General features: G+C 48.4%; 1 protein-coding gene across 1 annotated transcript in view; it reads right to left on the bottom strand.

Annotated features, from left to right (window-relative positions):
- Window positions 1–11640, bottom strand: part of ARHGAP31 (Rho GTPase activating protein 31) — a 112947-nt gene extending 101307 nt beyond the window's left edge. Inside the window, exon 1 of the mRNA XM_060010695.2 lies at window positions 10968–11640. Coding sequence (XP_059866678.1) covers window positions 10968–11067 — 100 coding nt within the window. The 5' untranslated portion in view covers window positions 11068–11640. The remainder of the gene's footprint in view (window positions 1–10967) is intronic.
- Between the last annotated feature and the right edge of the window lie 762 nt (window positions 11641–12402).

Raw genomic sequence — 12402 nt, 5'->3', positions numbered from 1 at the left:
CACAATCCTCACTTTATAGATGAGGAAACTGAGGCACAGAGAGGTTTGGTAGCTTGTCCACGGTCACACAGCTAGCATGGGGTAGAGCTGAGATTTGAACCAAGGCAGACTATCAGCATAAAAGCCACATACTAGCCACTTTGCCACAGGCACTGCTTCTCAGAGAGGTTAATTGATTTCACTAAACTGCATCTATTAAGGCAGGACATCAAACTAACAGGCTTTATGAAGAGTATGTTTTTAAATAAGGAGTGGAACAAAAGGGCTTTATGAAAAATTCAATGAATCAAGATACCACATTCCCATAATAATTTAAAAAGATTTTTCCCCCTCAATTTAAGTAGTAAAAATACACGTTCACTGTTGAAATTTGGGGCAATATAAAAACTATAACGAAAAAAAAATCATGTGGTTTCACTTAGCTGCTTCTTTTTACAAGCTAGTCAAAGTGAGATCAGTAGGCCAAAGATATCACAATCGCCTGGAGCTCATCTTCAAAATGTAGATCCCTAGGCCCCATCTCAGACCTCCAAGAGCAGAATCTCCGAGGGACTGACCTAAAACACTGACCTGCAATGGCACTTTACAGCTTGCAGCCCTAAAAACTGTAGAACTCATTCTGTGGGATCGTGTGTTCTCCACAGACCCAGATACTACTGGACCTATGCAAATGCCCATTTGAAACTTTTATTAGATGTCCATTTTGTTTCAAGGAGTCCAAATGGGAACTTAAGGAGTATTTCTAATACTCCTTAAAGTGTACTAAAATTTAACCAATATTTCTCAAATTCTGAAGTTAAATTTTAAATGAAATGAAATTTTAAAAGTAAACACTCCAGTTTTAGTCATCCTGATGCCCAGTAAAGTTTGAGTATCATTGCCAGAGCCTTAAAAAGAGAGGCCCAGAACTCTTGGACCCATAATTCAGAACTCATATTCTCCCCTCCCACCTGCCCCCAGAACAGCCTCCCCCGTTTCCTTTCTGAAACCAAGTTGACTTTAGGAGCAGTAAAAAAAGGGGAACTGAGGAAACCAAGTCTCATTGGAGAGTCAGGCTTGGGTAAGGGAAAACAGGTTACTGGATGGATATATTTTCCTGACCTTCAGCTGCAGGCTCTGTGTCCAGGGTCCAACAGCTATAATGCAGCCCCTGAGAGCCCTCGAGTGGGGTTTGTGCCCTCAGCTCTGAGCCGGATTCAGAGCCCTGCACCCAGCTTTGCTTTTCCAGAAAGCAAAATGGCTTCTCTCCACTAACACCAGGCCCATACTCTAGCTATTAGCCAAACAAAGGATTTTCCAAATATGGACCCGAGAAGCATGTGCACTTTGAAGGCCACAATGAAGCTTAAATAGCTAAAACATATTAAAAAGAAAGCCAATAACTGACGCCAAAAAGCGTGAGTCCTTAAAGAACAGAACAGCAAGACAAAAGCCAGAAAGAAGAACAAAAATATGCATTGTAGGGGAGGGGCAATAGGGAGGTGTAGATTTATATGGAAGAGTTGACATCATTGTTTCCCAATAATACTCAACATGCAGGAAACAGATGGGAAAGCAGTGGTGGAAGGGGCTACTTATGGTAACAGGGCATGCTCTCTGTTTAGAATCCTGCCATTTGGAACCTCAACGTTTGACTTTGAAAAACTGGGGATGGGAACTCCATTGCCAGCAGTTTTATTAAAGTTGAACTAAATCCTGCTGAACTTATCACCTTGGCAATGCATGGGTAAATGCAGCTCTGCATATCAGACCCTGATTTACTGCCGGCATGACTGCAGCTGTTTGGGTCCAGAGGAGACAAAGCTAGGAAAGCGGAATTTAATGTCGGACAGACATGGTTTGACTTCTGGTTCTCCCAGTTCCTAGCTGGGTGATGTTAGGCAAGTTGCTTAATCTCTCTGAGTTGGTTTTCATATATAAAATGGGGGAGGGGGAAGGTCCCTGGTGGCCTAGTGGTTAGGATTCCCAGCTTTCACTGCCATGGCCCAGGTTCAATCCCTGGTTGGGGAACTGAGATATCGCAAGCTGTGTGGTACAGCCCAAAGTAAATAAAATTAAAAATAACAATAAAATAAAATGGGGGTGGGCAAAAGAGAACTTTCCACATGCAGTGGGGAGAGATTGAGGCTGCACATTTATGCACATGTAGATTTAATCAAGAAACATACTTAGGGTGGTCAGTTGACATCATTTTAAAAGTTTTATGTTTTAACAGAATCTCCCGTTCCCCTGCTCTTGGGCCAGGCGCAGACACAGCCAGACCAACTGCCACACTTGTGATCAGCTACAGTGCCTTCTCCCGACAGTAGGATCACTCTCCTGCCACTGAAGACAGCTTCTGTCACCCCGGCCAAGGGTGCAGCCGAAAGGGTTGCAGGCTTGGAGGTCCCCTCCCTCCAAGCCTGGCCATTACAAGTCACTGTCAACTACCTTTCCCACAGTTCAAGCATCTTCTCCCCGGGGGCTCAGGAGGGTGTGACCAATTACAAGCATCAGGCAAAACCATGTGGTTTCCTGTCTGTAGAAACCAACCACTCTATATCTCCGTCATTCCTCACGGGTCAGATGATGCTTATTGTTTTATTGATTTATTCCCCCCTTACAAACAATCCACTCATAGTTCTCTTTCACTCAGTTGCCTTGAATGTTAGCATCTCCCGCTCGCACCTTCTGTAGAACCCTCATTTCATTCTTGGTACTCTTTTGGTTATTTTCCTGTCTTACGCAACCCACTAGGCCAAGAGCAACTTGAGAGCATCTTTGTAAACCCCAGAGTGTCCAGCATATTAGAGTCCCATTAAATATTTGTTGCATTGAATTGAAAGCCCCATACAAGATGGTTTCTGAATAAAACCATGAAAAGAGCCAGAGAAAGAAATATGCATAATTACACAAATTAGCTCAATTCACGAAGGCTATAGATTTATTTAGTTTGCCAGCCTCCTACTTTTTATGTCAGACTGTTTTCTGCTGTCTGTAACAGCAAGAGCTGGTATAAGGTGCTTTTGGGGAGGGTGACATTCACCCCTCTCCCTCTGGGGGGTGGCGGCGAGGGGTCCCCCAGAGGCATACTGGGTCAGCATCAGGCCATGGGCATGGCACCAGGGCATGGTATGCATGAGCCAGGCTTGAACTAGAACAAAGAGTGCCTGAGACTCGATCCCAGAAACTCAGTTGGTTCTGGAGCCCCGCCAAGAATGTGATTCATACCAAGGAGTGACTGGTGAGGCACTAGGGATAGTCAGTGTTTCTGGGGCACCCCGTGCAAAGCCTGGGTCCATTTCTAACTGGGAGTAGCTATGCGCCCTTGTGGGGAACCTTGAACAATCTTGGATTCCTGCTGTTCCAGCATATCAGCAATGTCCCAGGTCCTGAGCTTCCTAGAAGGGCTCTAACTCTGGCTTCCTGAGGAGGAAACAGGGTCCATCAATCATCTGCTGTGTGTTAGCCTCAGGGAGGCCAGCGAGCTACCCAATCTGCATGAGCTGCCCAAGGCCACCCGCCCAAGGCCACCCGCCTTTAGCCGAGCTCAGCGTCCACTTGCAAACACAAAGCCAGTGAGAAAACAGAATATCAGGTAGAATGAGGATCAAACTGGGTGCCTCTGACTCTAAGGCAAGTGCTGTTCCAGGAGGGAAGGAGGATTGTGGCTGCACTAGGCAGGGAGGGGCCTGGGAGGAAAAGGTAGGGGACTTGAAAGTTACTAGGTGGGGTTAGAGTACGTGTGTGTGAAAAGCTCCTGACAGAGGGTGAAGTGCTATGCAAACGTTAGCTGTTATTATTACTATTCTCCATCTAGGCTGGGGGAAGAACAACGCAAGGGAGAAAAGGCTATGTTTTGCAGGTTAGTTCTCTTTTCTTTTGACAAAACTGTAACATAAATGTCAAATTATGAAATATGCTATTTTGGGAGATTGTGTTTGTGCCTAAGACAGGCTTGGCTTTGGGAGTCACACTAGATCTGGATTTAAATCTTGCCTCTCTTATCTCTACAATCTTGGCAAGTGATTTAACCTCTTGGATCTCAGTTTTCTCCTCTGTAAAAAGGGTAAAAATGCCCAATTCTTACAGATTTCGAAAATATTACTTTGTACGTATAAAGTGACTGGCACATAGTAAGCAATGAATGCAGACTGTAACTCTACAATTAAAAATAACAAGCAGGTGTGGTTTGGGGCTCAGCTTTCATTTCTGGGTCCCTTCTCTCCTTCCAAGACACCCCCCCCTTCCTCCCCCTTCCTTTAGCAGCCTAATGTTCTCAGCTTTCTCTATCAAAAGCTGCTCTTAAAAAAATCTAGCACCAGTATCTGTCTCTTCTGATTTGAAGTCATCATGCTTTCTCAGGGGTCCCTTATTTTAAGGCTTACCTAAAATTGCATACTGGGGGGAAGATTAGCGGGACGGTGGGGGGCTGCTATCTAGACACCTAAAGTTCCATCAGGCTGTGGCTCCACCTCCATCAGGACTCAAGGACAGTCCTCTGAGGGAGGAACACCAAAACCTAGTAAACTGAAGGGTGACATTTGTGTTGGGGCATAGAGAGAAACAGAAAATCAGGTGGGAATGCACCTGCAAGCAAAAAGAAAATTAAATCTGAAGTGTGACAAGTGGGTAAATGCCACTTTGGCTTCAATACAGGGCAAGCAATGAGTGAAAAAGAAAACAAAATAGAAAATCGAAAGAGCTGGTAGCGCCATGTTCCTGGGCCTCAAGACTGGGGTGAAGGAACCAGACCAAGGAAAGTGGAGACCTGAGACCCAGAAGGTGCGGGTTGTGGGGGGCGAGGCGGGGAGGTGCCCGGCAGCTCACACTGACTAGCCTGTTCTGGAGGAAATAAGCACTGGGTGGTCCCAACCAGAGGGTCTATCACTACTTTGTTCCAATATCTAATGGAAGAGGAGTTGGGGGGCACTTCTTATCCCCAGACTGAGTCCTGGACCTCTCAGCCCTGTCCTCCTCTCCCACCCTCTGCCACGGAATCCCAGGAAACTTTCTGCAGGGAGGTGACCCCCAGGAACAATCGGTCCCTAGCAAGTGCTTCAGAACTGCCTTGGTCAGTCAGCTTCTGGAATTTACAACGTGTTCTCCCCTCATCCCCACTCCCACAGGAAAAGGTTTCCAGGCTAGCCCACAGATGCCTAATGGATTAAGGGGGGAAATAAAAAGAATGTATCAAAAACTACCGCTCTGATGGCATTGGGGAGCTTATCCACCACGTACAGCATCATCTATGGGAAAATGTGTTCCCAGTTCCAACTTGTTTCCCTCTGCCCCAGCAGATGGTCCACTGGGCTCTAGGGCAGGTCTGGGGCTACCTTAGCAGTCCCAAGGCCTGGGCCTCCAGCGGCTGGAAGGCATCTGGGCAGCTGGTGGTAGGGGTGGAAGAAGGGCGAGGCTATGCCTGTCCTCAAGGGGCTCCTGGCAGAGGTCTGGAGACTGGGCAGGAGGGAGGGGTGTGGGTAGGCGGAATGGCTGTTTCCATCCTCTGGATGGGTTGTTTACCAGACCATGCAGAGTCAGTTACAGTTTGGCTTCATGCAATCAGTCAGCTTGCTCCAGGTTTAAAAGCCTTAATCCTCCTCTTTTAGTTCTTCCTGTTTCACTGTGGGAGCCCAGATCTGGGGCTGCCCCTCTGAACTCAAGCCCATGAGGTGGCTGTTCTGTCTGCACAAACTCCACCTCCAGGACCTGACTTCTCTTTCAGTTCCCTGAAGGTCCGGGAGTGGCTGGGTACCTTTCTCAGATCTTTCTGAGGGCCCTTGAGTTTCAGGTTGACATTTTGCTCTCCCACCACTGTATACTGATGGTCCACTCCCCAGAGGCTCTGGGAAATCCCTCCGTGAACTCTCCATTCAGCGGGACAACTAATCTGCTTCCTGTCCCTCTTGGTGCTTAATTAACCCATCTGACCATATCATTTACTCGCTTCATCGGAGCCCTCATGCATTCAGTCATGGATAGCATGTGGTTATGCTAGGGCAAGTCCAGGGTGTTATGATAACAACAGCTACATTTAGAGCTTACCTTACGCATACCCTCTGCTAAGTGCTTTGCCCATAGTAACTCATTTCTCTTCACACCAGTCCTCTTATCCTCAATTCACAAATGAGGAAAGTGAGACCCAGAGCGGGTAAGTAACTTGCTCCAGGGTCACTCAGCTGGGAACAGGCAAAGTTAGGATTCTACCCCAGGCTGTAGGCTTCCAGAACTCTTAATGGGAGCCCCCAGCAGGGGGCACCTGATTTGGGAGGATCAGGGAAGGTTTCCAGCAGCAGCTGAGACCCAAAGATGAAGAATTAGCTCGGAAAGGTGTGCAAACGATGCCAGGCAAGACGCTGGGAAGGAGACCACTAACCCAAAGAGGAGGCCCCTGCCATTCAATGTTAAATCTTCTCGTGAACAGAAAATATTCACCTTCCTTGCTAACACTCTGCTCCTGTTTATGTTTGGATTTTTTGTCTATTTAATTGAAGATAAAAGCTTTTGCATTTTCTCCTTCAGTCATGACAGCTAACTTCAAAGCTTAATTGAGCCATTGGTTTCTGAAAGTTTGTTCACATCCCTTAGACTGTAAATTTCTTGAGTCTGGAGTGCCTGTTTCTTTCTCTCCTACTGTACCTCCACAGCACCTTATACTGGTTTCTTAAATAAGCGAATAAACAAAGTGAGAGAATGACTTAGCTTCAGAAACGTAGAATAGCTATGCCTCAAAGTTCCCATTGCCCTATCCTTGTTCTTTGAAATGCTGGGGCCGTCTTACTCTCATCAAGCTTAAAATTATATTTTGTAATGGGTGTTTACTCGTTATGAACCTTTTGTAATCCCTCGATTCAAATACATATATATTTTTTCTTTTCAACCTGATAAGAACTAGAAAAAAACCTTCAGGAATAAGGTTCTTATCAAACATTCAGAGGGTACATTCTGAATAGTCAAGGCTGCTTATCCAGGGAGAAAATGATCTGTAAACCCCTGCACTATAAGCAGTGGTTCTCAACTCTTCCTGCATTCCAGAATCATCTAGGAAGCTTTTTTTTTTTTTTTTTTTTTTTTTTTTTTTGCGGTACGCGGGCCTCTCACTGTTGTGGCCTCTCCTGTTGCGGAGCACAGGCTCCGGACACGCAGGCTCAGTGGCCATGGCTCATGGGCCCAGCTGCTCCACGGCATGTGGGATCTTCCCAGACCGGGGCACGAACCTGCATTCCCTGCATCGGCAGATGGACTCTCAACCACTGCGCCACCAGGGAAGCCCTCTAGGAAGCTTTTAAAACATACCCATGCCTGGGCACCAAGAGATTCTGATTTAATTGTTCTGAGAGGGGGCCTGGACATGAACTTTTTTTCATGCTCCCCAAGTGATTCTATTGTGCTACCATCATGGCAAACCATTGCATGGACAATTATCCCTTTTTACCAGGGAGTGAGTCAAATGGCAGAGATTGTTGGGAAGGGTGAGGAAGTCCTCAGCCCTTAGAGTGGGACCAGCACGGAGGCAGAAGATAGCTTTCCTGTAATGCTCTCTTACTGGTCCCTTGACTCCTGACCCCAGCATTTTCAAGCACTGTGGGAAGACCCAGAGCACTTGATTCAGAGGGGAGAGGTAGGAAATGCTCTGGGATGCACTCTGGCCTCACGGGGCTTCACCCACAGCCTCCCAACTGCAGGTGACACAATGATGTGGTTTTCATCACACAGCTGCAAGCAAGGGTCTTTGTATTCAGGGGTCAGAAAGAAGAAAAAGAAAGCTGTACTATTTTCAGCATCAGCAGTGAGGAAGTGATGATCTTCTCCCTCTATTCCAGACAGGAAGAGAAAGTTCTCTGGTTCCCGGGGGAGAGCTAGGGGTTGGGGCAGCAGCCACCATGCTGGAGGGGAAGGGAAAGAAACACTGGCTAAGTTGGCCAGGAGCAACTTCATGCCATTCTTGGGTGATCTCACCAGCCTGGAGAAAAGTGGCCAAAGAAGCAAAAGGGGGAAATTGGCCATTCGTATCAACCCTACGTGCAGCTTGGGACGACCAAGAGCAGAGCCTGAACATGGCATCTGTGTGGCTGCCTGAAGAAACTGTATACACGATTTGTGTGTAGGTGTGTGTGTGTGTGTGTGTTTCTAAGGAAAGGTTTCTGCTTTTCATCAGCTTCCTAAAGATTAAGAACAACACTGGCCCCGAGCAACGTCTGCGCTAAGTTAAACACCTATTTGTCACCCTGCCTCATTAGATTTGTCCAGTTGAAGGTAGCAGGACTGGGTTACAGCAATTGGCAGAAGTGGATGACATTTTTCCTCTGTGCTCAGTCCGGGGGTATAAATTCCTCATGTTCAGGTGGTCTGAGCACAGCTAATTGTCACCAGCTTTGCCTTGTACCCCAGCTCAGAGAATTCCCTCCCTCCCCAAACACATGGGTTCTCTTGGATTCCCCACATCTCTGTTCTTTCCTTCTGCCCTTGTGTTCCCAGACCTGAATCCACTTTTCTGCCTCATTTTATCCTTGACCTCCAAAGCTGAGTAACTGGGATGTCAGTCTTGTGAGGCCCTCCCCAGCCTTCTAGATCCTAGTTACCATGCTGACTTGTCACCCTCAGGATTCTGGGCTGAACTTCCAAGGTGGTGAGCAAAGGGGCACTACCCAGGTCAGTTTTTCCTCCCTGGGGGCAGAGTCCAGGCCTTGTCTATTAACTAGTACATGTTTCAGAAAAGTCCATGAGGAGGACACATTGTTTTAGAGAAAACATTAGCACTGACTCTATTTATTGATGCTACACTAAAAGAAAAATAAGAGACAACTGCTTAACTAGTTTTAGATGTGGGAAAAAAGAAATCCTAATTATTCTCATTTATATAAGCTGCTTATTATGCCTGCCTAATTCTTACGTGGCACAATAATGGTGTGTGGATCATTAAGTGGGTCAATTTCCTTCTGTTTCAAAGGAACTTTATTCAGGTATGTCAGTCTTGAAAGTTTGCTGATTCTGGGGCAGGGCTGTCTGCTTTCAATTAACGGGAAAAAAAATCATTAGAGGAGGATGTTGGCCTAGACAAGGATGCCAGGGAGGGGAGAGGAGGCTAGTGGGCCAGAGCCCTCTGCGTCCCTCATGATTGACTGTATGACATTAGGCCGGTCACTTTACCTCTCCCGGCTTCCCTCCCTTCTCCCCAGGGCAGGAAGAGCACGGGGTACTGGTTTCAATTTTTTTTTTAAGAGTAGCCCCTTTTCTTTTTTTTTCCTGAACGAAACATATATAAAAACCCAAAATATAAATCAGGTGAAAGAGGAACCGTTTAAAGCTGCCTTTGAGGAGTCTTCACAGAACCCTAGGATTCCTTGTTCATCCCAGGATCTGTGACATTGTAAGAATGAGTCAGGACTGATAAGCACCTCCATGCAACTCTCAGCTTTGGAGTGAGGGCCCAGAAGAGCACCCACTTGGTGAAAGGTGGTATCCAGGAGCATTCATAAGTGAACATGGACATGAACCTGAAGGCCCCCTGCAAAAACAGGTGGAGGAGAACCATTTCATTCTGAACTTCTGAGGGTAGTGATTAAGATGCATAGTTGGAGTTCTCTCACACTCAAAAAATCTCAACCTAAGGATGTTATTTGAAATCTACCTCTCCAGATTGTTGGAGAGGATTACATGAATTGACTCAGTTGTGTCCCAGTTTCAAAAGAGGCAGTTTTGAAACCTGTGGTCCCCCAAGCTGTAAAATACTAAGCCATCTGTCCTAATGACATGGCAGCCCCTGAACTCAAGGACACCACAGGAATATCACACCACTGCAAATTACTAGGTGGTGCTAAGTCCTTAAAAAAATGAAATAGAAACAAAAGCACTGCTCTGTCTTTGAGATGCACATTTGATATGAGCTAATCAAATAGTTTTTGAGATTATTTTCCTGGAGGCAGAGTTATTCTGCAGTTAGCCCTTCAGTTTCCCCCCTTTGTTGTATCTATCTATGTATAAACACAAGGCCCATATAGTGGACTTTTTTCTCCCTCACTGAAATTTCTGAAGACAAGGCCTTTTTGTCACGGGTAAGTGCAGGGCCAGTCAACCTTAACAAAAGCAGTCATTTAATGCTCAATTTCCTCAACTTTCCTTTGATTAAAAACTTCTCACTTCAAATGCTGGTACTGTATTATAGATTGTTTTCTTTCGCCCTCCCCCCCCCCCAACAAACGTTTAATAAGTTGTCTCTACCCTGGAGGATTCCCTTTTTTTTCCCCAATCCGACCTTGAAAACATAGAGGCTCTCCTTTTCATGTACAGACCCTAAACTATTTTAAAATCAAGGCCCTCTGACCTTTTTACAACACTCTTCTTGTCAGACACACCAAACGCTAATCTGAAAACCAAGAGGAGGTAGAGGGTCTGAGGGGTTGGGAAGGGGAGGGAGGGAGCTACTATATATTTGGCATCAGTTCAGAAATTCAGAAAATGTTTGTGCAACCACTCCCCCGGCCAGGATCCACCGCACCCCCGCCTTCCAGCACATTAATAAAAAAAGATGTGAGCGGATGAAATCGGAGAGCCCGGGAGGGACACCTAAGGCGGTCATAATTACGTACCCAGAGAATCCCACTGAACACCACACCACAGATCGAGGCCTCCTCCCTCCCCTCCGACATCCAAAGTTTGGGAACAGGACCTCTCAAGCCCCCCACCCCCAAGCCCCAGAGGTGGCCGGTTAAACGTGTAGCAGCACCGGCGCACCGCCCATTAATGGCTTGGGTGACACAAACGGAAGGGCTGACACAACCTCTGCACGTCGGGGTGGCAGCGTTACGCACCTTAGGAATCATGTATGTTTAAAAAAAAAAAAAGCACAGTGAGCGCTCAGGCCTGGAATACATTAACTTGGGAATTGAAGGCAACACGCCCTACGAGAGTCCCTCTCTCTCTCTCTCTCTCAAACAAAAAGAAGCGGGGTGGGGCGTTGGGGGGGGAGGGAGGCGAAGGCACTTTACCATCCTGTCCTGAGCTTTCCAGATACTCCGTCAGGTCACAGCCAAAGGCGCTGGCGGCTCCCTTTCGTTTCAGCTTCTGCTTGGCACCCTTGTTCTTCATGAGTTAGTCCCAAAGAGGTTGCCCCTCCGTCTTCCCCTCCCCGCTGCTTGGCACCGCGCCTGCGATGGTCTCCGGGGGAGGTTAGATCAGTGGTTGCGGCGCGGCGCTGGGGGGCCGCATGGGCGTGGGGAAGAGCCTGGGCCCGGGGCAGCGCGCATGGAGCCCGCGGGGCGCGGAGCCCGGCGCGGGCGCGGAGCCTGAAATCCACGGCGCTCTCCTCCAGGGCCGCGGTACCGCAGGCCGTGTGGAGCTGGCAGCGGCGGGCCGGCGCGCTGGGAGTGTCACTTCCTCACTTGGAGTCCCAGGGACTTTCACGGGCTCCCGCGGTGTCTTCGGGTGTTCTCCTCCGCTTCGGAGGGAGGGCGAGCTCTCCGGTCCGTCTTCTAGAAGCCCGGGAGTGGCCGAGAGCGCGGGGAAGCCGGCGGCGGCCAGGGGCGCGGGGACAGCCCGGGGGCTGCCGTAGGTCCTCTGCCCGGCGCGCGCTGTCCTGCCTTCAGACGGCTTTGGTAGAACGAAAAACAAGCATCCTGTCTCTCTCGCCCGCCCTCACGCCTTCCTTTTTTTCCTGTCTTACAAATCCTAGGATCATCCAGCTCAGGAAATGCTGGAAGGAAGTTAGCTAGGGAGGGGGGTGGAGGGTGGAAATTTTTGGCAGCTCCGTGCTGGTGTGTGTATGGAGCTGGAGGAAGTAGGTGGGTGGGTTGAGGAGGACGGGGTGGGGGAGAGAACGCGCTCTTCGGAGAGCTGTTCTGCGACTCTGGAGATAACTGGGCAGCTCGGGAGGAAATCGCCGCTCTCCTAGGAGCACCCGCAGCCCGAGCCGCCCGCTTCCTGCCCCACCGACGGCTCTTTGAAGACCGCAGGAGGAGGCGCGCTGGCTTTCTGGATGGAGGGGGCTAGGTGGGACTGAAAAAAAGTGGCCTGCCTTGTTTTTATCGTCATTGTCATCATCTCTTTGACACTTTCTATTTCGGTGCCTGTCTGCTCCTACACAGACACTTAAAGAGTAATGACGGAAACAAAAACAGGGATTCCAGCGGAGAAAGCTGACGGGGAGCGGTTTTCAGCCGGCCACTCCCAACCTTCCACCCTCCTTTCCGGCGCCCAGGTACCCCCAACCCTGCCAGGTCCCCTCCCAAGCTGAGGGAGGGAAGGAGGCTGCCGCTTTGCAACCACTGCTCAGGAAATTAGATTTCTGGTTAGAGATTCAAGCACGCGCGGGCGCGCGCTCACACACACACACACACACACAAACGCACACACAGACGTTATTGCAAAGTTTGCTAAATGGAAGTGATCTGGGGGGGAAGTCTCAGATTTAAGGTGACTCTGATA

Source organism: Delphinus delphis, chromosome 4 (genome assembly GCF_949987515.2).
Source record: "Delphinus delphis chromosome 4, mDelDel1.2, whole genome shotgun sequence".
Classification (NCBI taxonomy): domain Eukaryota; kingdom Metazoa; phylum Chordata; class Mammalia; order Artiodactyla; family Delphinidae; genus Delphinus; species Delphinus delphis.
The sequence above is the reverse complement of the archived record's forward strand: the minus strand, read 5'-3'. Positions and strand labels throughout refer to the sequence as shown.